We start from the raw sequence: 26,510 nt of genomic DNA, 5'->3' as shown, positions 1-26,510 counted from the left end.
CCCGCGTCTCCTGCATCGGCAGGCGGACTCTCAAGCACTGCGCCACCAGGGAAGCCCTCTACTGACCATTTTAAGTGACAGGATGTGAGCAGGAATTCTGATTTCTCTTTGTCTCTTCCTGGGAAGTAGCCTAACTGTGGCCTGTGCATATAGGCACTCGTTCACCTGTCATGTGCCAACCCCAGAGCCTGCTCTGGACACTGGGAGGGAGGGACAGTGCCCGTAAGAGAGCACACAGCCTCTCTGAAGTTTACCAAACAGACAGAAGGGCAACGATGCGATTCTTAAGACAATGTCATGTAAATTCCACCTTAGCTCTTCTACTGGTATCACAATCTCTGCTCAGTCGGCCCCTGAAATGACATTGCTCATTCCACGCTGTTCCCTCTTTTCAAGATTTCAGATCTTGTGGAGGTTCCTGAAGAGGCTGACGGGCCAGCAGGCGTGTATGGCCTACGGAAACGCAGCAACAGTGGTAAGTGGGGGGCATGGGGATCTAGCACCGCCCAGCACAAACGGAAATCACATCCGTCATCCAGGTCAGCAGTCAGGCACACCGGACTTCCAGGCCCCTCTCTCTGCCAGCTCTGGAGTTCAATCCGGGCAAGTGTTTGATATTCTGGAGGGAAACCGGGCATAATCACTGGTGGATTTCAGTGATTTGACTGTAACATTCCCTAAGTTCTGTCTTCTGAGTTCTCATGCTGTAAGGACATAGAGGTCCTTCCAGGCCTTTCTGTTAACACGTCACTTCCCCCACTGACCTACACTGGATAACAAAGCATCCCAGAGAGAACCACTCCATGCTACACTGGAAGTACTCCAGGTGAGTGGTGGTGCCGGGGAGTGTGGGCCTCACCTGGGCTCCTTCCCAGCAGAGATAACTAAGACTCAAAAACTGATCTGCACAGTCTAGCCAGACATTTTATTAATATCGTTTAGTTTGCTAATAGCATAAGCCCTTCTTATAATAATTTCTAGAATACTTATTAGATGCTAACTACATGCTATTGCTTGCTAACATTGAGAAAGAACCTCCTCTTAAACCAGAACTTAAAGAAACATAACCAGCATCTTATGCCTGAATCTTGATGAGCTTCTTGATGTCAACAGCTACTTAATTTCCACTCATTTATCCAAAAACTATTTATGAAGTATTTACTACCAGCAGCAAAACTACATAGGTCACAAAGCTGTCCTCGGGTCACTCATAACCCAGCACAGTTGCAGGTCCTGACCTGCGTTGTTACCTTGGGCTGAACGCATTCTCCTGGCAGAAGTTATCCCTTGAAGCTTTAATACCCGCAGGTGAAGCACCACCTTGGACGTATTTTCCACTTGACTAAATGTCCCTGCCATTTCCAGACTGGAAGCAGGACTTCTACATCAGATACCCCATAGCTGCTTTGTCAGCTGCTGTCTTACAAGGTGTCACTTCACTTCCTTAGCTCTAGGAATCCATTCATTCTCTTCTCTAGTTAGGATGGGGCCTCTGCGATTCCCTCAGGCAGCGCCCCATGACCCTCCTTTCTAAATAAGCGTCAGCGTCCATTAGGACCCCCTTTGCCAAGCCCACCCACAGCTGCTAAAGCACACTGCTAGGGTAAGAAGTCTTTGGCATCAAATGGGGAAAACACTACTTTCAGATCAGTGCAGACATCCGTCAAGCACTTAGCAGTGCCGTTAGAAAGACATCAGACAGTGCCAGCTGCCAGAGGACCTCGTGGCAGAGCAGTAACCCTGCAGGACCTCCCAGCCCACTTCTCTCCAGCATTGCAGATCCAGCAGCTGAATTTGGTGAGCAGCCCTGGAGTTTGTCAGTATCTTAGGACCAAACTCACCAGAGGCTGGAATGTAAGCCAGAGCTGCATTTCAGTGCTGCAAGTCTGTCAGCTGTTCTGTCCCCTGAGTCTGAGTTCTGCCTGCCTTCTTCCCCTGACGCTTCTCACCAAATCGCAGGGGGCATCCTCATCATTAATTGCACTGGACCTATTTCGTCCTTGGCCCCTCCTTGCTGTGGAGATAGATGCTGGACTTCACTTAGTCATCATGTGGTCTTCAAGAGACCTAGCCTCTCTCTGCTTCAGTCACCTCACCTCTAAAATGAGGATACTAATAACACAAATCCATAGGGTGTTGTGATCTTTAAATGAGATAACAAAGGTAAATACTATCTGAGCACTGATGACTCTAAAACTTCATTCCTAGCATTAGGCCTCTTTGCTGCCTCTGGATGCCTGTAGCCTACTGGAAACGGCCATCTGAATGGAGAACAGGCATCTTCAAGTTAACACACCCAAATGGACTCTTGATTCCCTCACTCACCCCCCACCCCCACCTACCGAAACCAGCTCTTCCTCAGTTGCTCCTGCTCTGTTGTAGGAACGCCATTTTACTAGATGATCAGGCCAAGACTTTTGGCATCAGCCTTGACACCCTTCTTCTCACACCTCTTATCCAAATTGTTCGCAGATCTTATCTGCTGCTCTTCAAAATCACACCCAGCATGGGCCCACATCTTCCCTCTCTGCCTCCACCATCCTGGTCCAGCTTTACAGATGCTGTCGCTCATTCCTCAGTAGCTGAGGTCTCCTTTTGCCCTGGGGATTTCTTCTCACAAAAATGGTCTTCTGGGCTTCCCTGGTGGCGCAGTGGTTGAGAGTCCGCCTGCCGATGCAGGGGACACGGGTTCGTGTCCCGGTCCGGGAAGATCCCACATGCCGCGGAGCGGCTGGGCCCGTGAGCCATGGCCGCTGAGCCTGCGCATCCGGAGCCTGTGCTCTGCAACGGGAGAGGCCACAGCAGTGAGAGGCCCGCGTACCGCAAAAAAAAAAAAAAGTGGTCTTCTTAGGGTTTTATTATGTGAACAGCTGTATTTAGGGATCATCAATATGAAGCACCATTGCTATTAATGAAGTCATTGTCAGGTCACGAAGTGTCAGAGATGCAGCCTAGAGCCTCACTAATCCACGTGTGGCCCGTGGACCAGCGGTCTGGGTAGAACTTGAGAGCCCGTTAGAAATGCAGAATCTCAGGCTGCCCCAGACCTGAAAAATCAGAATTTCCATATGGACCTGTGATTCATATTCTTGTTAACGTTTGAGAAGCCGGATTAGAGGCCATTTAGTCTAACCCCTCTCCTCCAATATACACACACAAACAGGGACACACAGACATAGACACGCAACAAGTACTGGATAGATAAGGAAATTGAGACGTGGAGTAATACACTCAAGGACACAAGGTTGATGATTTGCTGTCTCTTTCATGTTAAGGGGCATTTTCACAGTCTTATTCAAAGCAATCTGTTGAAAGAACTTAGCAAGTGATAAACCTCTAAAACGCTTTGGAGATCTATTAACTATTCCTTTGATCAGCAGTAGCTTTCTTCATGTGCACTCTTAGAAGCAAGAGGGATTAATTTTGCATCAGTTTGCTTCAAAACGTGTTCCTTTGATTTGGATTTAATGCTCTGTCCATGTAGTTTGAGAAACAACGTAGAGAAAACACCCTGCTTATATATAGTCCAAGTTCCCACTCGTCTTCTCACATTCTTGGCGAGGAGAGCTTCCGGTTCTGCTTTACCTGTTTCATGTATGTTCTAAAATGTACATAGGGCACACAGGTATTATTTCTGCCAGCCAGATGTTATGTCAAAATCCTTGAGAAATATTTCCAAGGCCACCTCAGAAGAAGGTACAATTCATACTCATGTCTTTAGTGCTAAGAGTGCAGTCTCTGCTTTCTCTCTTATATTATAAAAGCTCTTGGGCAGGTCTGAGTGTTTCTGGTGGTGGTTTTCAACACTGTTCCTGGGTGCATCAGAAACATACATGGGCAAATTTGTTGCTCTTCACCTTTGGCTTAACTGCCAGAAACTCCACTGGAAGCAAGGTCATGAGCAGAGAGAGAATCATCTAATACATTTTTTTTGTATTTTTGTCAAAATGACAAAAACTCAAGGAGAAATTGACAGAACTATTAGGAAATTGGCATCGCGCTTCATAATGAGACATTTTAACACTCCTCTCAGACCCTGGCAAATCAGATAAACGAAAAGATTCAGTACAGACATGGAGGATCTGAGGACGCACTTGACAATCCAAATCTAACTGACTTTAAAAGGATGCTCCAAAAGAATATATAACTGAATCACTTGGCTGTACACCCGAAACTAACACAATTTGTAAACCAACTATACTTCAATTAAAAAATAAGATAATAAAAAATTAAAATTAAAAGGACACTCCATCTAACAAATGGGAAATTCACATTCTTCTTAAGAATGTATGGAACTGTTATAAAAATTGCTGACACTTTCCTGACAGTCCAGTGGTTAAGACTCCGCACTTCCACTGCAGGGGGCATGGGTTCAGTCCCTGGTCAGGGAACTAAGATCCTGTATGCCACAAAATGCAGCAAAAAAATAAATAAAATTGCTCACCTACTGGACCATACTGCAGGCTTCACACATTTCACAGAATTAATATGATACGGAACACATCTTTCTGACTACAATGCAAACAAGATAGAAATCAATATTCAAAATATAACTAGGAAAACCCATACTTTAGGAAATTAAAAACATATTTTTAAAAAGCTCATATGTCAAAAAAAGAAGTCATAATGAAAATTGAAATATATTTAAAACTGAATAATAATGAAAACACTACCTATCACAACTTGTGGGATGCAGCAAAAATTGTGCCTAGAGTATTTAGCGCTAAAATTATTCCACTAAAAAATAAAAGCTGAAAAGTAATAATCTAAGCATCATATTCAAGAAGTCAGAAAAAGAAATAGAACAAACCCAAAGAATACAGAAGCAAGGCATTAACAAAGACAAGAGAAGATATTATTAAATGACACAGGTAGGTCAATAAATTCTAAGAACAGTTCTTTAAAAAAAATAAAATTTACAATCACTAATAATTTTTTAAGAATAAGAGAGAGAGAGATGAAACAAAAAGTAATTAAAAAGGAGGAATGTAACAGAGGTTGACAAGAAAGAATCTTATGACCAACTTCACACCAATACATTTAAAACTTTTTAAAGGGACAGATGCCAAGAAACTTATCAATGACTGAAGTCTAACTCAAGAGGAAACAGAAATACGTAGAGAACTTGACTTTGCTTCCAGTTATGGTGGAAACACTCGGTATTTTAAGATTTTGCACAACAAAAATACCAGGCCCAGACAACTTTATCGCAGACAACTTTATAAATAAATTCTACCAAACATTCTTTTATTTATATTTGGCTGCTTTGGGTCTTCGTTGCTGCGCGCAGGCTTTCTCTAGTTGCGGCGAGCGGGGGCTGCTCTTCGTTGCGGTGCACGGGCTTCTCATTGTGGTGGCTTCTCTTGTTGCAGAGCACAGGCTCTAGGCACACGGGCGTTAGTAGTTGTGGCACGTGAGCTCACTACTTGTGGCTCACTAGCTGTAGAGCGCAGGCTCAGTAGTTGTGGTGCACGGGCTTAGCGAGCCACAACTACTGAAGACCGCGCACCTAGAGCCGGTGCTCGGCAACAAAGAGAAGCCACCGCAATGAGAAGCCCGCACACGGTGACGAAGAGTAGCCCCCGCTCGCCGCAACTAGAAAAAGCCCACACACAGCAATGAAGACCCAACGCAGCCAAAAATAAACAAATAAATAAATAAATTTATTTTAAAAAAAACATTTGAGGGAGGTAAAATTTTCAGATTACATAAGCTCTTTCAGGACAACAGGAGTTGCACAGGAGGACGAGCAGCAGCATTCTCTACCTTAATTTATGGGACTGGTATAATACTGACCTCAAAATCAAAGGAAGACAGCATGAGACAAAATCGCTGGCTAGTCCCCCTCGTGAATATGGATGCAGAAATCTGAAATAAAATCATCTTAGTGCACTGAATCCAATAATGCATTTTAGAAAAGCAGTGCATAATTACCAAGTTGAACTTATTCTGGGGATGCAAATGTGAGTCAATGTCAAATAAGCTGATAATGTAACTTGTACGTGACCAGGTTAAAGAAGAAAAACCAAATCATCACCTTGAGGCAGACATGGGCCTCCCAGGACTGCAAAGAAAAAATAAAGACAGAATATAGAAACGGAAAAGAGGAAAGCTCTTTGGGGACTAGCAAAAACTAAAGATTCATTTTGCATCTGTAACATTAGAAAATATGCCTGTGTAATGGACATAGATTTTGAGTGTGTCCTTGGGTGAAATCAACAGCCAAATAGATTTTGAGTGTGTCCATGGGTGAAATCAACGGCCAAATTATTTTTAATGAAATGAATCAAAAGTACCAAACATAAAAGGGGTCTGATACATTTTTTTGGTAAAATAGTTACCTTTCTTTATGCCTTTCCCCTCAAATCAAAGTCTTAGAAATAGCCAGAAGGAATGGGTTTAAAAAAAAAAAAAAAAAAAAAAAAAAAAAAAAATCATTTTTTTTTGGCAGTGTTCCAGTTCTGTTTGCAACCATATAGCTGAAAACACATTGGGAGTCACTTCAAATAATTTTCAGCACAGTTCACAAAATGATACACATTTTTGTGATGGCTAATGGATAGTCAATGAAAAGCTAAAATAATGTGAAATTACAAAATTATAAAATCAGTCAAACTGAATATTGCATATGTACCTTATGTAGTCCCCCTTTTAGATCAATCAAGAATTTTCTAAGATGCTCTTCCCATGTTTCCATTCAAACATTCAGTATTCTTTAAATGTATCCAGTTTTATACTTATGGAATCAAATTATGCCAAGATTTCAGGTAATCACTTAAAACCAGAGAAAAGTGTTGCTCGTCTCTACTCTTAAAACCGGGAAGTTGTGTAGCCAAATATTGAGGCAGACAAGGCCCTTCATTTTCCATTTTCCTACAAACCAGAGCGCCTCCGGTGACTGCATATTGGCTTCCTAGGGATAATGGAATTGCACCCACAGGCTCTGGAACTATAAACCATGGGCAACAGATGTTTGCTAAGCATCAGTACATTTACAAGGGCTCTTGTTCTGAAGTGTGTTTTCTACAACACAGTTATTGAGTCCATTTTAAGGACAGTGGAGATTGTCAATGCACTAAATGAAAGAGGATACAGAGCTTTCCGTGGTGTGTTTCTCTTCCTCTGCTGGTATCCTTGATCCTCTGAAGGAGGACCAAAGGGAAGACATGTTTTTTGTTGTTGTTGTTTTTTTGTGTTTTTTTCTTTTTTGCAGTACGTGGGCCTCTCACTGTTGTGGCCTCTCCTGTTGCGGGCCACAGGCTCCGGACGCGCAGGCTCAGCGGCCATGGCTCACTGGCCTAGCCGCTCTGCGGCATGTGGGATCTTCCCGGACCGGGGCATGAACCCGTGTCCCCTGCATCGGCAGGCGGACTCTCAACCACTGCGCCACCAGGGAAGCCCTAATGTGTTATTTTTGAATGTCAAGTCATCTAAAACGTAGATTAATTTCAACACTACAACCCTATTGTATAGACTCGGAAACACTTGCTACCTTTTATTTTTATTTAAGGAAGATACATGATGTTGGTCTCTGAGATAATTGTGACTGGTTGAACTAGCTAAGGCAGAGCCCCCCATACCCATCAGGGACCTCCCACAGCTGTGTGTGTGGACAGTGAAAACTCCTGCTCGTTGTAAGAAGCCTTTTTCTTCAGCGAAGGCCACAGAGTGGCTGCTTAAATGCAAAAGGCAGGGAATTATGTATTCTAAGAACAAACTAAATGAGAAACCACTATTTAATTTTCTTTCTCAACAGCAGCCCCAATGCACTGACAATAAGAGATTGAGAAAGTATCTTGAAGTTTAAAACCAAAGCTTTACTCTGCAAATAGAATGTAGAAATCATTAAGAAACTAGAGTCAAGATATTGAATAGAGATCAAAGAATCTGATATTTGAAAAACTGAATTCAAATACAATTAAATTGGGCCATACCTCACCTACCATCCCCTTAACAAATGATTTGATACATTTAACAAAGATTAATGACATGGTTTCTGCTCCTGAGAAGAACTCTGCCAAATGAGACCAAGCAATGCAGGAGGATGCCTGCTGGCCTGGAGGCCTGCACGAAGGTGTGGGCGTGCAGAGAGGGTGGTGCATGATGCTCAAGGGAGACAGGGGGAGCATCACGTGGAAGATGACACGAGAGCTGGGTTACTGAGGATGAGGAAAGGGCGGGGAGAGGTCAAGTTGAAGGTATGGTGCTGGGAATAAATAAATAAAGCTACATCTTTCAAGCATGTTTCCAAAACATGGTGACTGGATTCATAAAGCTCCTGCTTTTTCTTGTCTCCTTCAGTGTTCACGTATCCAGAAAATGGCACTGACGATTTCAGAGACCAAGCAAAGAACATAAACCACCAGGTATTCATGGATGTCCTGGAAAACAGACCAGACAGGGTCCTTAGATCATTCTGTAGGTCACCACCCAAGTGGGTCATGAAATTGATTTAGGGGGGCCCAGACCAGCATTTTTAGAGAATAATGTAGCATAAGGTACATAGCGTAGACAACGTTGAGCAAAACAAATACTACAGTGCATCCAGGGTACAAAGGATAAGCATTATACTATATGCTTTTGTTTCTGTTATGTATGTAACATACAAGTTGATATATGCTCTACAGTGTGTTAATCATATAATTATGTAATATATTATGACTATTTTAAAGTACATAAGTATATATTTATTACATTTTATGGTAATTTACATATGCAGTTAGAACAGAATAATATTTCATAAAGTACTTGAGCTTTGGATAGCAGAGTGAATCACAGACAAAAAGAATGTAGTTGTGTACAACTTTTATGTTTTCTATATATGGCATATATTTATTATATTATGCATTTAAATATATTAAACAATTATGTATTACATATATAGTGTATACATATATAATGATACAACATATCTGTTACATATTATATAATTTTAAATTATGTATGTTATAAAGCATAAACATTTATATAGGATTAGCATTTATGTAGTTAATAGTAATAGCTAATGTTTACACAATACCTGTAAGACTCTTGTATAGGGTACAAATAGGGGACACAATGGAATCGACCTCACAGGGCTGTTGTGAGGTTTGAGTATGCTAATCCATGTACCATAATACCTGGCGCAGTAAGCCATCAAAAATGGTAGCTTTTATCATCATTACTGCAAAGTTTCATAGCCAGTAGATGGTGATACCATAACATAAATTAAATCAGTCTAATGCCCAAATCTGTAATTTTTCCACAACATGAATGAACGAATTTCTGGATGAATATACCCAGATCCCTTTGATATGCTAGATACAAAATTGTAGGCCAACTGAAAAAAAGTCCATTTTAGGAAATGGAAGTTGTTTACTACTATTCACATGTCTCCTGTCTATAGAGAGAATATTCCCTTGCCTGGGCCCACCTTTCATGAACAACTATATCAATGAAAAAAATTGATTTGAAGAAAATTGCAGTATTTCTGACAAAGAGTTCTGCATAAATGTTTTCAAATAGTTTGTGGTGAAATCAAACTCAGCCAGGAAATTAAAAATAAATCTATGTTTGGAACAAAGTATTTAATAACAGTTAGGTATTTTAACACTTAAGATCCATACACTGGAGTTACATTTAACTTCTCCATTTCCTATGTTCTTTCTTCTCTCCATTTCTTCCTCCTTCCTTCTCTCACTTCTCTTTTATTTTCTCTTTCAGGGATCTCTTTCCAAAGACCAGTTACAGATGAACACCTATGTTGCCTTGTACAAATTTATACCACAAGAGAATGAAGATCTGGAAATGAGGTAAAAATATTTTTAAAGGAAAAAACGAATGAAAGAAAAATTTTAAGTCAGTATCGTTCCATGTGAAAAAATATAATTCAATCTGCACTCCCTCCAAGTGTCTTAGAGCAACGATTGTCAAATGTTAGTGTGCAGGGCTGGTTAACACAGATCGCTGGACCTTATCCCGGGAGTTTGTGACTCAGCACGTCTGGAGTGGGGCTTGAGAATCTGTATTTCTAGCTGGTCTGCAAGTGGTGCTGATGCTGCTGGTCCAGGGACCACACTTTAAGAAGTGCGGTTAGGGCTTCCCTAGTGGTGCAGTGGTTAAGAACCCACTTGCCAATGCAGGGGACACGGGTTCGAGCCCTGGTCCAGGAAGGTCCCACATGCCGCGGAGCAACTAAGCCCGTGCGCCACAACTACCGAGCCTGCGCTCTAGAGCCCACGAGCCACAGCTCCTGAAGCCCGTGTGCCTATAGCCATGCTCCACAGCAAGAGAAGCCACTGCAATGAGAAGCCCGTGCACCACAACAGAGAGTAGCCCCCGCTCGCTGCAACTAGAGAAAGCCCGCGCGCAGCAACAAAGACCCAATGCAGCCCAAAGTAAATAAATGAAATTAATTAATTAATTAATTAATTAATTTAAAAAGTGGTTATCACATCGTTACCAGAGCTGCTGCTGGGAGTTTTCACGAAGGTTGAGCAACAGATGCACTTGGCATTCTGTGGGGTCCAACAGGGAACCAAAAATGTACTTACTGCCCAAATTAACACTGATCGACCAATCAAATTAAAACTCTTTGTTCACCCTGCTGGAGACTGGCAGCTCCTCCTGGCTCCTACCCGGAGCTACTTCTTCTGTTTCAGGAACCATCCCACTTCATGGTAACTGAAACGGGAGGACAGGTGAGCCTCGGGGCCCTCATGAGGTCCTTCTCTGGACCACAGTCTCTTCGCGTTTCAGGGGTAGTGTGACTGGAGTCAGTCCTGTGTTCACACCCTACTTGCTATGTGACCTTAAGCAGTGTCTGAACATCTCATTACTCTGGTTTCCTTACTTATAAATGAATAATAATGACCTTTTCCCCTTAAGGCACTTGTGAGGGTGAAATGAATAAGGTTCCTAAAACATACAGCACCATCATGGTAAACACTCAGGAACTGGTAGTCAGTAAGGTGTTTGCAATGTCGTGTTCACTGGCTTATCTCAAAGAAAAGAACTCACTCCTTCCCTCCATTTATGACCCCAAACACAAGTAATCTCAGGAGAAGGCGTTGGTGTTTTCCAGTCCTAGAGCAGGATACAAGGGGCTGCTTTTGTAGCCAAATGGGCCCTTAGAGATGGGTTCTTTCCTCTTCTGAAGAGCATGGAGAGAGAAATCAGCACAGAAGACCACTTAAATGTCAGAGTATTAGGGAAATAGCCTCCATTTTTATGGCGGACTCCACTTGTCCGAATGCCACGTAGGTCAAGTTATCAGTCAGCGATCATCCCTGAAGATGACTCTGGAACGCCTTGTCTCCACCCTGGAGCTCTTTGAACGTTTCTGCATCTCAGGTCTGTGCCATTTCCCCGGCATGGTCCCTCTGGCTTTTGCCTGAATATAGTTCCTCCTCAGTGAAATCAGCCTTCTCTTCCACTTTCCCCAAAGCCCCTTAAAAGGAGAGAGCTACCAAAAACCAACATTTAGACCCTGTTTCCTGGGGCCCATATGCCACCGGGGTCAATGCTGGCAGCTCAGCTGCCCCTCCTGGTGCAACACCCAGCGGGACTCCGTAGCAGATGTGGGTGTCCTGCAGGAGTCTGGGAACGCCCCCACTCACACCCAAGGTCAGTTTTCATTATTCGTCTGTGGTCTGCTTCCAGTTGATTCTTGGACCTTTCCAGGGCAGAGTTCAGGACTGGTTCCTAGCTCCTTAGATTCCTTCAGACAATTAGGTTATTGTACATCTGAATGTTCTCCATCCTTGAGGAAGAATCACCATGCTGGACTCACTGGCTGGAGTTGTAAACACTACCTAAACAGCCTGGCTTAGGTTTAGCAGGATGAGATGGCATTTGTCAGGTGAAGCCCTATTCCATCAAAGATACAGCAAACTCTGCTAGGCAGAGCCTGCCTAGAATTCATCGCTGAGGTGGTGCCTTGCCCTCAACTGACAGTCCACATTAACTATCTGCTGATGAAGACAAGGGTGACTTATATTTACTTTGCAATAAATAGTATACTGGGTCCTTCTTGAGATTATCATTTGGGTGTCTAGAATTTAAAATTTAACAACTCCCCTTTATGCAGATCCCACAGTTTTGTATTAGAAGATTGTTCTGAAGTCGTCAGATGGAAAAAATAACTCCAGAGAAATCTAGACTATTACTGGGGTACTGAGGAGTAAAGTCTAGCTGCCTGGCGGTGGTCGTAAGTTTTTGTGCTTAAGTTTTTGTGCTTAAGTTAGTCAGTTACAGGCCTTTAAAAGTCAAGTTGTCTGGTCACGAATCAAACGTTTACAGTCTGCTTCGAGGCAGACCAGGACTATTCACTCCCAGAAGTGAAATGTCTGCATTACATAGACTGCAAGATTGGATTGATAAATCATGCTCATTTTTTTTGTAAAGAGATTGTAGGTTCCCATTTTAAAAGCCAAGCTCTTGATTTAGAATGTGTAAGGCAATGCTTCAGGGATTTAGTGTCATTCCTTGAATGAACTGGTGCTTTGTGAATTATCTTTTTCTCCTTAAACCACGCGGTAGAAAAAATCCTTTAACAAAATACCATTCTCATCTCTATTTTCTGACAATAGGGCATCTTACCTAACTTTCTGAACCTCTGTTTTCTCATCTTGAAAATAGTGATAATAAGCCCTGCCCTCATAGGATGGCTGTGATTAAATAAGATAACATAGTAGGAGCTTAATAATATTGGTTCCAATCAGTTCTGTTCATACTCCAGAGGTAGATGCTTCCTTTTCGGACTTAAGAAGTGAGAGAGAAAGAATGACATACGACATGGATTCACCAAATGTTTAGGAATAAAGAGTGTGGGCATCACTTGACCTGGATTTAAGCCCTAGCGAAGCCACTCACTTAGCTGTGTGACCCCCATGAAGCCTGAGAAAGTTCCACGAGCCTCTGCTTCTACACTTGTGAAAGGAGATAATCATTGTGCCTGCCTTAGATCTGCTCATGACACTCAAATCTTTGTTTAAAACTCTCTAATGTCCTCCCACTTCCTTGGGTCAAGACCAGAATACTTACAGGGACCTCTGGGACCCGTACAGTCTCATCCCTGGTGACTTCTCTGCTTTGTCTTGCACCATTGTTCCCCTCGCCTCTCTGCCCCATCTTCTGTTCCCCAAAAGGACCACACTCTCACCTGCCAAGGACTTTTTCTTCCTGCAGTCTGCTCCTCCTCTCACCTCAGCCTCCTAGCCACGCACCACCATCACCATCACACACACACACACACACACACACACACACACACACACACACACACACACACACACACACACACACACACACACACCTGCTTCCAGTTGACTGTTATGCACCCACTAGATCTCAGCTCCGATTTCTCTTCCTTGGTGCAGCCTTTCTTGATAAGCACAACCTGGGTGATTATATCCTCTGTTAAATACTTTCATGACACCATATTTCTTTTCTTCAAAGTACTTATCTTGTATCTATTATTTCTTGAGTTACTTGGTTAACTTCTATCTCCCTTGTAAAGCCCATGAGAATGAGTCTGTATCTGTGAACCCTTCTGTCCCTGGACTGTAGTACAGTTCTTGAGATATAGTAGATGCTTAATAAATATTTCATGAATGAATGAATGAGTATTGTGGAGATTAAATGAATGAACCAATGTCGTGCCTGGCATATACAATTAGTGGGCAAAGAAAGTCCATGATAACATAATGGAAACTATAAAAGAGGAAGCAAACCCAGCTCAGAGGGTTTAACCAGGACCTGTTTCCTGGAGGAGATGGGCTTTGAGCCCAGGATGAATATGATTTGTCCAGAAGAAACTGTAGAAAAAGAGACCAAAAGTAGCCCATAGGCGTATTCACAAAGAACAGGAGTTTAAGACAATTTGGCAGAAGCCCTGCTAAGCCAAACGCAGTTTGGGCATGGAGGAGTGAGCCTTAGAGAGGAGGAACCCAGAGTGCTACCTCCTTATTCTTAGGGCAGTGGTACTCCTCTTAGAATTTCTGTGGTCCCATCACTGGTCTCCAAACACTGTCTAAAGGCAGAGGCTTCACACAGTCAGCTTCGCTACAGTTTCAGGGCAAACTTCCTTCATAAATTCATCTGCTATTACCTCCCCAAATCTCTGGAGCTTTCAGATCATGATAATCTTCCCACCGTCATGGGCAGAGAGCGAGAGAGAACAAGGGCATAGGGCAGAAAGGAGCAGTGTCTAAGAGTCACACCTGGGGCTGCCTTCCACCTCTGACACATGCTTGCTACATCAGTTTGAGCAAACTGGTTAATCTCTTGCAGCCTCCGTTTTCTCCTTCCTAGGGAGACAGAGTATTTAACGAGATAATGTAAAAAAAAAAAAAAAAAAAAACAGTGAGATTTCATGCCCAGGACAGAGTGAGGTGCACAATATTTTTTTTTTTTTTCTGGCTGCGTTGGGTCTTCGTTGCTGCGCACGGGCTTTCTCTAGTTGCAGCGAGCGGGGGCTACTCTTCATTGCGGTGCACGGGCTTTTCATTGCGGTGGCTTCTCTTCTTGCAGAGCACGGGCTCTAGGCACACGGGCTTCAGTAGTTGTGGCACGCGGGCTTTCAGTAGTTGTGGCTCACAGGCTTTAGAGCACAGGCTCAGTAGTTGGGGTGCACGGGCTTAGTTGCTCCATGGCATGGGGGATCCTCCCGGACCAGGGCTCGAACCTGTGTCCCCTCCACTGGCAGGCGGCTTCTTAACCACTGCATCACCAGGGAAGCCCACACAATATATTTTAGATACCTTCTCTTCATAATTTGCATCATTTCACAATATGTTTTATTTCCTGGTCTTCTGATCAATCACCCTAAAGATATATAGTAGAAAAAACACAGTTTAAGTCTCTGTCTCGCCTTTGAGCACATCCGAGGAGACTTTATCTAATTGGTCTGGTGATAAGGATGCTGTGACACCCTGTCCCTCATCTTCTGAGTAGGTTTTGTGGTTGCTGACATGACATGCTCTAGGTATGGAATTTCACCACTGATACACAAGTTGTGGTGCCATCATGCAGGGCTCTCCAGACCGTTGCTGATGATTTGAGGTCTCATAACGTTAAAGAGGCACCCAGCTTCCTCTGTCTAATTGTAATGAGCGTGTATAGTAGATAACTTTCTGTCATTAAGGGTCTTAGACAATTTCCACCAAAAACCCTTACTATCAAGTTTTTGAGGAGTCCTGAAAATTACACTTTATGGAATGCCAGCTTAATTCATGAGCAAAGCTTTTTAAAATACTAGTTGAAATACAAACTGGAGAACCCCATTATAATCAGGACTGGCTTCATTATCTTGCTACACTGCCTCATGAATTCACAAAGGTCATATGTCAATCATTCTGGCCAAGTGTGTATGTGTGTGACACATCACATATGCACATACACTCCCACATACTCACAGTCAGATACACACAAACTCACACACAGTCACACATACATACTCACACTCAGATACACCTGCATTTTTACACACACATATTAGCAAAAGCTTGATAACCCATGCTTAGCCTTTGATGAAAGTAAATCCTGCCCTCCACATTTACACTGTAACCAACCTCATTACCCTCACTGCTTCTGGGTTCAGAAGTCTGCAAAACATTCATGGAGATGTTAGTTATTATTCACACCAATGCATCTTTTTAAAATCAATATGAATAACTTTAGTGGCTTTGCCAAGTCGACATACCATTTAAATAATCAGCAGATGTAAAAAACTTTGAGTAAGCACAAACCCCTAAAACACGGTAGCGACTCTGAAATAAAAGATCTAGAATAAATAAAAGACTCTAAGGTTCAAATACATATTTTAGTGACCATACCTATTCCAAAGAATCCATTTTGGTTTTCCACATCTAAATCATTTTCATTTTTATTATTTGTCCCCAGACAGATTTATATGATAATGGCTGTGTTTCATAAGGGGGAAAAAAAGAGAGGAAAATAATTCTTATGGGCCAAGAGGGGGACTGAGGAAACTGCTGTTCGAATATTATTAAATATTAAGGGAGATACAAATTAATTGCCACTCCATGTGTGTGTGTCAGAACACCTAAATTTGGGGGCCTTAAAAGAAAAACATATCTTCTTTTGTAACTCCAAGTTAGATTCCTGATTTAGAGTCTTGAATTGCCAGATTCTTTCTTGGAAGCAGTGAGTCCTGGATTTTTCCATGGGTGAGTCCGAACAAAGCCAAGCAACCCGTTGTCTCATTAGCTAATATTCACAAGAACCTCTGGAGATGGGATGGCCTGAATTCATCTCTTCCTGATTTATTGAAAGCACCACTTAAAATCAGGTTAAAAGGGTTTTTAACCCTTGTATGGCTGTTTCCAGGATTTGTTTCATCCACCCACCACTCATCACGTGGTGAATGAGCATGTACTCTCTGCAGGGTGAACAGTTCGCAGGCCCTGTTCTCAAAGAGCTCCAGTGGCCATAAGGCTGAGAGCCCTAGACAAGAAAATACCTCCAATGTGAGGTCTTGTGGGCGGGGATGTAGTCCAGGATGCTGCTACTGCACCTCAGGAAGGCATTGAAGCATCACCTAGGAAGAATCAGTGCTTCCGACCACATCATCCCACTGCAGAATAGGATTGTGACCCGAAACTTAAAAGGAAGAGAGAAAGGAAACTAATATTAGGGAGCATCTACTATGTATCAAGTTCTTTACAATACATCATTTCATTTAATCTTAAAAAAAAAAGAAAAAAAAAAAAGAAGGCATTGAAGCAGCCTTGGGAAGCCAGGGAAGGCTTTTCAAGGCGGCATCGCAGCCTAGCCAAGGCTTCCAGATAGAGGGGACATGGGTGCCTGTGCGGCTTAGATAGTGAGCAGTCATTCTATTCTCTCTTTCCAGGGAGGAAAGGATAACGGAAGAATAAGTTAAACTGTAGAACAAGAGAATTATTTTAAGAGGTGCCAGATGCGAGCCAGTTGCAAACCCCATTACAAAAGAAGTGGAAATTCATCGCAGAAACATATTTAGATTCTTACCTTCCTCCCAGTCTAGCGAATGGACTAGGTGTCCAAGCATAGCAAATGGACACCTACCTGTTTAGTTCATATTCCAATGAGACAGTTTATGGTCCTTTACCCTTTTGAGGGGAGGGAGGGAGAACCAAGTCCAAGAACTCAAAAGTAGAAAGTGGAGGCTTGGAGCAGTTACACAGGGAGGCTGATTCTCAGTCCACTTGTCTTTCTCCCACCCGAAACTTTCCATCCTACATTGACTGTGGTAGGTTTTCTCTCTGATAAGGTTGACAATTTATATTAATCAGCAGATTCAGATAATGCATTAATTTCTCCCATTTTGGCCACTCACATCACTCCTTATAAATCTATTTGGATTATTAAGCCTGGTTCAAAAGAACAGGAAGCTTGTGATCTATAGAGTGGGTTCATGAAAAGTCACTCCTGGTCAAGGATAATTTTTAAAAATTAAGATAAAATCACAGCTGTTTTACAATTATAAAATGAGCACATGTCAGAAATTTAATTTGAATCATTAATGAATGAGAGAACCAGTACAAAGGAGAATTCACACAGCACCCATATATAGGCAATTAGGAGTGCTGATGTGAATTTACAAATAGATTCAAAACTGGTCGATATTCACAGTAGTAATTGACTACATTCTGCCAGACACAATTCACTTGCATTTCTATAGATAAGGATCATTTGCATTATTGCAGAGATTTGCAATAGCTCAAAGACATTGAAAGGGGGAGGTGACCCAGAAGGGCATACCACACAGGACACCAGATCACTCATCGGTTTTGCCCATTTCAAAGTCTTCCAAATTGTCCCTGACAGCCCCTTGCATTCTTTTAACAAATCTGTGGGGTTATTCAAGCAAGTATCTTACAGAGAAAATTATGGTTAGGATGGTTAAACCACGTGTTCCAATCCTTAAGAATCTCCTGGAGAATGTTATTAAAATAGAGACTCCTGGGCTGCACCCAGATCTAGAGAGTCACATCCACTTGGAAATCTGTATGGTTAAGTATTTCTCTGGATTCTGATTACCTGCCAGATTTGAGAGCAGCTGTGACCTATCAGACTTCTCCAAAGACACGTAGTGTGCCAGTGGCCAACCCAAAATGCAGGTTTCCTGACCCTCAGCCAATGCTCAGTACACTGGTCTGCATTGGGGCTTTTTATTTGGTAATGTGCTTCACTCTGTAAGGTTTTATAAACCCTCCATAAGATAAGAAAAGGAGAGCCCTTGAGACAGGGTAAGACAAAATAAAACTCTCTTGATGTCTCGTTTCCATTCTCTAAGTACATTACTGCTTGGCAAATGCATCAACTTAATTAAAACTAAACATAATTTTTATGTACCAATTTGATTAAAAATAATCTTCACAGTCACCAGGACATCAAAATGCAATTAAGGCTATTTGAGGAAAGTCTCTGGTGCATATTATGCTCTGATGCTGCACTATGTCAAGAAACCCAGATCTTCCTGAATGTCACTAATGTGTTTAGGAGCCTCCCTCTCACTCAAATGCCTTTTTCAATTAGGTTCTGGAGAGCATGATCCATGACAGTTCAGGAACATTTACCAAATCCCAACCAAATGGCCCTTTAGCTGAATGCTTTTTCTCTGAGTTGGTCTCTGGACTTGAGAAGGTGCAGGCAGTCTTATGGATGCCAGGCTTAAGACAAAATCAAACTACAGAGTTCAGGAGTTCCTTGTTACCAATCCATGTGCTGAGACTATAAAAGGCTCCGGACCAGGATTATAGAAATTGAGAAATGGGTCTAGTGAAAAATTAAACAGTAGATCTAAAATTAATGGGGCAGTTTGGCTGGCCCCTTTTTTACTCCCCTTGTCTTGGTTTCTCCAGGAGATCTGTTTGAGCCCAGTGACCATGGTTGATGTAAGCTTGATTTGGGGGTCCTTTTTGCCTAATGAATGGGAAAGTGTTAAGAAATTTAAAAAAAAATCCCCAAATAGTTGCAGAGTAAAATGGGCAATTCCAAGTAGTTTTCACAAAGTTTGGGTGGTACAAGAAGCAGCCGGATCTAGTGGAGTTAGTGGTGGAATCAAACCTGCCTATAAGTAGTAAAGTCTCTCTTGACCTTCTTACTTGTGTGAAAATGCTACTGGTCTGGTCACGCGCACTTCATTCAGTGAGCATTGCCGTCCCCTCCAGGCTGTGTGAGAGCCCCTCAACCATTCCATCATCTCCCCTGCAATCAGCCACCTGCGTGGTAGAATCCTCACTCCACCCCAGGCCCTGCCACACTTCTGTGGTCACTACCTGGAGTCAAGGGGCAAAAGAGCTGAGGGGTGGGGGCATAAAGAGAGGGAAACACTTTTCCAAAACTCCGAATCACATCAAACTTCAGTGTCGGAAGCCACTTAAGAGGTCAAAGGCTATCACATTAAGGAACTGTCCCTGCCAGAACCTAAGGGGACACTCATTTAAAAGTACTGATTACTAAATCTCATTTCCCAGTGAAAAATTGCATTTTTAGGAGGAAATTAGAATTTTTAAGCCTTCATTATATATCAGCCACAGTGCTGAAGACTTCGCATATGCATTCTCATTTAATTCACATAGCAATTTTGCCAAGTAAGTATAGTTCACTGTATAGAGATGGATATACAGATATAGATATAATGCATAGTTTGTAATTATGTAAATATAATTGAGGTAGCTGAGTCTCAGAGAGGCATGTATGTTTGCGATTTTTGTTTGGAGTCAATTCCACACTTGTTTGTGCCTCTCGAGCATATTTCTTCTCAGTTAGCAATGGCACTATAAGTTACCAGTTTACATGTCTTTCCCCTTTGAGATCACCAACATCTTGATGGCAATAACTATGTCTTAACAACCATAATAGCCACCATCTCTTGTGGGCTTATCTAAACGTGCTTCACAAGTATTAACTCATTTAATCCTCAAAAAAATTGAGGTGGGTACAATTATTATCTTCACCTGACAGTTAAGAAAACTGATGCATAGAATAATCCTTTCATCTTTGTACTGAGTGCACACCCAAGACCTAACGTGTCATAAGCATTCAAAAAATACTTGAATGCCATATAATTTCCTTTAGCTCAATAGACAAAGATGGAGGGATAAAGAAAGACAAATTTCTTTTGTTGTCCCAAATATTCAGTATATCCAAAACATTATGAAAGCAAAGAAGGCCCAGAGCATCCTACCTTGTCCATGGGCTTCCCATAGGAGGGCCGAGCTGAGGTCTCAGGTTGTCTCAGACAGTGGAGAAGGTATTTCTCGGAAGCAGTGACCATCGGAAGGGTGTCAGTTATCTCCACCCCTAGGAATCTGTGCTCTATGTGGGGACTGGAGAGAGGCTGGATGGGGGGGCCTCAGGACAGCTCACAATCCACCCTCCAGGAGCTCCCACCCATGAAAGACTCAACCATCTTCATAACACCTTGCAGAAGAGTTCCCTGTAGATGGCCAGGCTCACTTGCATCATTCATACGCTCCAAGTACACTGTGCCCTCTGAGTCCCTGAAACCAGTTTACTTGATTGAGGGTGAGATGGATTCTGTGTCCAAGTGGAAAATCGAGAAATGAGGGAGGCAGAGGACTTCTGGAAGTGACCCCAGATAGCAACCATCAGGCTCACATGCACATGCACATAAACACACACACACACACACACACACACACACACACCTCTGTCCTCCTCACCACGAAGCCATGATTCTGTAGTTAGCTTTGTTATTTTATTCCTACTCCTATTGATAGCCCACAGTTCCCTCATCATTTCAAGATGTTCCATGAATCATGACATAACCAACCTGAAAATTTTCCTCTGGGTTTAAGACCAATTTTACTGAACAAACAAAAAGAAAAGGCCAGCTGCGGTGTTCTGATCTATCTGCTCCAAGTAGGAGGCTCATGCTTGTGTTGTGTCTGAAGAGCATTGTACTTTTTATCAATGTATAAAATTCTGGGTTACAATACAGCAGAATTTTTACCTGAACTTAGGATGCTCTGTTTGATTGAATTAAGCAAAAGTATGCTTTTTTCAGTATTTGGGAGCCTGATGAGTTTATCTCCAAGATTTGGAAATATAGAGTTAAATTATAAAATCGATATATAATGGATCAGGAACATAAAGTCACCTGGAAGAAAGAAAATAGCTGTTAGACCAGAGCAGGACTTTCTTCTAACATGCCTGGAGTGTGATAATGTGAAATAAGAAAGAACTGTTTCATGGAAAGGGGCCTGGTCAGCCACAGAGGCATGAAACAGCTAGAGGCAGAGAGTCATGCGCTGGCAGTGTCCATCCTAGGACCAACCAAGGGAAGGAGAATTTTAAGCATTAGGCCTCCATTCCTCCAGGATCAATGGCAAGGCTCTTCCTATGTACAGCAGGTAGGCAGAGTGTTGACTTAGTTCTTTGATGGCAGGACATGGCACTCTGACACCACAGGTAGGAGAAGAGAACTAAGTTGAGAACAGGTTAGAAGAGAACTCACAGTTGAGAGTAAAAGGGCTGCCACACAGGGCCACACTGGCCGACCAGGGAGTCAGGGTAACAGCAGCTGGAGCTGTAGGGGCAGCTTATGTATGGTCAGCAGCTGGGATTAGTGACGTTTCCCAGGCTTCCTGTGGGTTAGCTAATTTGAATAATTTCACAGGCTCCAGGGTGCAGAGGCTGTCCCTAGTTGTCTGGTACCTGGCCGCAGGGCATTTAGGGATGGGGCTGGTACATAGTGCCCCGGAGCATCCCAGCCTCATGAGGGAAGTGGTGTGGGTGTTGATTTAATCAGATGTTTAAGGAGGAACTGACCAATCTCTTGCCAGAGTTTCAAAACTGGTCAAGACATATTTTTAAAAATAAATTTAAAATCTTATATTACACAGAGTGATTTTACCTCGCATGCCTACTCAGATCAACTGCCTGGAGCTCAGTGTGGGAAAGGATCTAAAGCAGCCTCAGTGGGGAAGAATGCTGGGAAGAGAAGAGAAAAATGCCAGGCAGAGGCAAGAGGGCAGTAGAAATCCCACAAGCCACATGTGTGCTTGCCCAGATGTTAGAGAGTTGTTGTCTTGGATTCAAGTGCTGCCCTAGAGCAAGATCCTCCCCAAACTGAAAAAGAGACATTAGCTGTCTCTGCCTGACGACTAGAGTATTTAAATAATGTCATTAGGGGTCCCCTCTTTTTTTTTTTTTTTTTTCCTTGCGTTATGCGGGCCTCTCACTGTTGTGGCCTCTCCCATTTGCGGAGCACAGGCTCCGGACGCGCAGGCTCAGTGGCCATGGCTCACGGGCCCAGCCGCTCCGCGGCATGTGGGATCTTCCCGAAACGGGGCACGAACCCGCGTCTCCTGCATCGGCAGGCGGACTCTCAAGCACTGCGCCACCAGGGAAGCCCTAGGGGTCCACTCTTATTCTTTATGACTGCATCCTGTTTATTTCCTTCATATATATTTATTAGTTATATATACACATTCTATATTTATTAAAAGTTTAATTATGCATTTGCTTGTTATCTATCATTCTCACTAGAATATTAGCTCCAGTGAGGACTTTACTCACCAAAGTATACCCAGTGCCTAGTAAAATCACTGTTTCAGAGTCAGTGTTCTGTCATATCTGTTGAATGAGTGGGTAAACAAAACAACAAAGGATAAAGGGATGAATGTAATTCTCCTCACTTACCAAGGAATTTTAGATGCTGGCAGTGCTCTTTTATAGGAAAAGACAGAAACTCCATCACACTGTCAGGATGTCAGGATGTCTAGTCTTTCTCATAAAATTATAGCTTGTATTCCAATGAGTGCCTTATCCTAATGTGTGGTTTAGTTAACATAGGTCATGGGCTCAGGGACTGTCCACATCTGGGCACGGTGAAGACTGACTCTCTAGACCATAAAACTAGAAGCTGGATTCAGGCAGCACTGTTTTACACCCTTAGGAAAAGTCGCCTCTTGCAACCTTGATTCCCTACTTACAATTTCTACCGCACCATCAGCAAAGTCAATGTAGTTTAACACATGGTTTCTTAGGTTACTAGGCTAAATAAAATCTGCTGGAGCTAGAAGGACTTTTCTACATTGACTTTTATCCTTGCTGCTTAATTAAATCCCTCACCTGAGAAAAGAGTGATTTTCAGCCTTCTCACTTTCTGTGGCATCAGCATGATGCTGTGACTGTTGAAATACCAAAATGCCCGTTGTGTTTAATGCTTCAGGTGCAACAAGCCTGTTATATTTGGAATCCCCTAAGAAGATAGATATTAACTGAAAATTGAAAGTGACAGCAGAGGAGATTGAACCAGAATAGCAAAAGGAGCACACAAATCTACTTCCCTTCTTGCTCCAATCCCTTAAAATGTCAGAAAATATATTTTTTAAAGAATACATCCATCATAGTACTAGAAAATAAGAAATAACACTATCAGAGACCAAAAAATCTTAGGAGTTTCCTGGGAGACTACAGCAAATAGAGAACAAGGCAGATGGCCAGAGACCAAAGGATGCTCAGGAAAAAAGCAAGTTTAAATGGAAGAGCACAAAAGAGACACTGAATTCACAACAAGTTCATTAAAGAGCATGATGGTGTCTTGGTGACTGAATTGTATTAATGGCCCCAATTCTTTACCAACCCTGTATCCATACCCTTTGCCATGAGACTTTACAGTTCCTCTCACTGCAGAGTTGCTTTGCCCAATAAAATGAGGCAGAAATGAAAATGTGTCAGTTCTGAGCCTCGGCCATAGAGGTCTTATGTGTTTTTCACGTTTCCATTTGCTGCCCTGGCAATGCCATGAAAGTCCCAACTGACCTTCTGGGGTATGAGAAACATGGAATAAGGCAAAATCACCCCAGTCATCCCAGCCAGCAGCCAACACCCAAGAATGTGAGTGAGTCTTTGAGGTTTGGGGGCTGTTTGTTACACAGCATTACCATAGCAATATATAACTGATACAGAGTCCCAACAGTGTTCATAACACCGTGTTACTACTTAGAATGAGAAATAGGCAGCAATGGCGTTTGACTCTAGAATTAAACCATTACCTGTACTCTAAAGAAAGGGAACCCCTGCCCAAGGAGGGCTCCTGTGTGGGCGTGAAAGACTGAGAAAGAAAAAGAATTGTGTTGAGATAATTCTGGATCTCCAGAGCTTCTAGAGAGCAGGAGGGAAGGAAAAGATAGGTCTACTTGGAGGAAAATAATCTAACCTTCTCCCTCCCTGGGGTTAAGAAAGCCGCCCTTGTTTTAGCCATTGGGGTGGTGGTAGGAGGCTCCAGACTGCTTGTCTGCTATACTCTCAAGCATCCAAAATGAGAGGCCTCGACTGACACACTCTGCTCTCTTAAGCAGAGCCTGAAATTGACCCTCATACATTGCAGATACAGATGTATGTGATAGCAGAGAAACTTGCCCAGTGATTCACACCCTCTGATTTCAGTCATGAATATAAAGAGACAGCCGAGAAACAGGTGTTGGAGAAAATACCTTGATAGGAAGGAGAAGTAAATATGATAAAGAACAGGCTAACTAATCCTAGTGGAAACATATCACTCAATAAAGGGGAGAAATATTGTTCTAAATATATAATATCCTCAGAAAGATCCATCATACTATTCCATCCATAACATAAAGTGACAAATGTTAAAAGGAAACTTTCAGAAAATAATACAGAATGCTTGGAAATTCAATTTTTTTTAACTCTCAGTATTATAATAAATATTAGAAGAGACAAGACCATTAAGCAATTAGGAAGATTAAATTGAGAAAAATTTTAGAACAGAGTTGTTCTTTTGGGGCGGGTAGGGGTTGTTCTTGTTGTGTTTTTTGGCTGCATCGGGTCTTAGTTGCGGCATCCGGGATCTTTCCTTGCGGCGCACAAGCTCTTCATTGCGGCGTGTGGGCTTCTCTCTAGTTGTGGCAGATTCTTTACCATTGGACCACCAGGGAAGTCCCAAACAGAGTCTTTTTTTAAGACAGAAAATGTGTAAGAAAGACAAAAGATATAGATGATTGATCCAGCAGGTCCAACATGTGTTGCCTAGAAATTCCAGGAAGAAAGAAGAGAGAAAAATGAATGGGAGAAAACAGTGAAAAAAATAGACAAGATTTTCCCAAGTTGAAAAAGAGTACAATCTTCAGATTGTAAAAGTGTCATTAGGTGCAGAGAAGAAGGAATGAAAAGACACATACACACACACACACATACACATGGATGTGAAAATCAAATAAGAAGTGGCAAATAATCACCATATCTACAACAATACCAAGAGCAAAAACATTATGTAATTCTTCAGTTAAACCAAGTAATTCTTGATGAAGGATATAACAGACACACACACAAGTCTAAAACAAAATTCCAGATTATACCTACATAAAAGGTGGCAGACAAGGGAAGTAGAACTAAGTAAAAATGGTTTCAAGAAGGTACTGAGAAGACATAGCTGATAATAAAGATAATGTCTCATTCCAGATGTCATTAGTAAAGAAAAGAAACAGCCAAATACATCTATATCTCTATATAAATGTCAGTGCATGGAAAAGGGTCCAGAAGGAGGCACAGGAAACCACTCACAGTGGTCACCTCTGGGCAATGGGAGGAGGATTATGGGGCAGAATATGAAAAAAACTCCAGTTTTCATATTTTAGACTTCCAAATTTTAGAGTTTTTTCCAATGCAAAGATGATCATCTATGTATAATATAAAAATAAAGCTAAAGATTATTTTTAAAATACAGCACAGAAATTACACTTGCTTTCAATATCTAACAAAGCTACTTTCGTGGGTGGGAAGAACAGGTAAAAGTCATGTTTATTTTAGTCCTATTTATTTTAGGATTATTTGTGTAAGTGAAAAGCTACCACTTCTGACTTTAAAGGAGCATCTTTTTCTCTTTCACCCCCTCTACTTCCCCACCCAACTCATTCATTCTTCATTTTAGGCCAGGAGACATGATCACTCTCCTAGAGGACTCCAATGAAGACTGGTGGAAAGTAAGTATTGCTTTTTCTTTAAGAAAAGTCATTTGGTAAATATAATCACAATGAATGCTACAATTGTGGATGCATGCCTCCTTTTTCCTTTCAGGGGAAAATTCAAGACAGGATTGGCTTCTTTCCAGCCAACTTTGTTCAGAGAGTACAACAAAATGAGAAGATTTTTAAATGTGTTAGAACCTTCATTGGGTGTAAGGAACAGGGGCAGATAACACTGAAAGAGAATCAGGTGAGTAAAGCACACAAACACATACCAAGTATGACCAAAACGGAGTAACTCATTTTTTTTTTTTTTTTTTTTTTTTTTTTTTGCGCCACGCGGGCCTCTCACTGTTGTGGCCTCTCCCGTTGCGGAGCACAGGCTCCGGACGCGCAAGCTCAGTGTCCATGGCTCACGGGCCCAGCCGCTCCGCGGCATGTGGGATCCTCCCAGACCGGGGCACGAACCCGTGTCCCCTGTATCGGCAGGCGGACTCTCAACCACTGTGCCACCAGGGAAGCCCCAGAGTAACTCATTTTGACAAATAGCAGTACATGTAAGTCTGAATG

The 26,510-nt window shown here is 42.3% G+C and overlaps 1 protein-coding gene across 2 annotated transcripts in view; it reads left to right on the top strand.

The window, feature by feature from the left end:
• Window positions 1–26,510, top strand: part of STAC (SH3 and cysteine rich domain) — a 100,408-nt gene that overhangs the window by 64,421 nt on the left and 9,477 nt on the right. For both annotated transcript variants that reach the window (XM_007462708.1, XM_007462709.1), the window contains 5 exons: window positions 397–475; window positions 8,302–8,366; window positions 9,703–9,791; window positions 25,907–25,958; window positions 26,053–26,190. In XM_007462708.1, the coding sequence (XP_007462770.1) occupies window positions 397–475; window positions 8,302–8,366; window positions 9,703–9,791; window positions 25,907–25,958; window positions 26,053–26,190 (423 nt within the window). The remainder of the gene's footprint in view (window positions 1–396; window positions 476–8,301; window positions 8,367–9,702; window positions 9,792–25,906; window positions 25,959–26,052; window positions 26,191–26,510) is intronic.

This window comes from Lipotes vexillifer, unplaced genomic scaffold (genome assembly GCF_000442215.2).
Source record: "Lipotes vexillifer unplaced genomic scaffold, Lipotes_vexillifer_v1.1 scaffold539, whole genome shotgun sequence".
NCBI lineage: Eukaryota > Metazoa > Chordata > Mammalia > Artiodactyla > Lipotidae > Lipotes > Lipotes vexillifer.
This window is presented reverse-complemented; position numbering and strand designations above follow the sequence as displayed.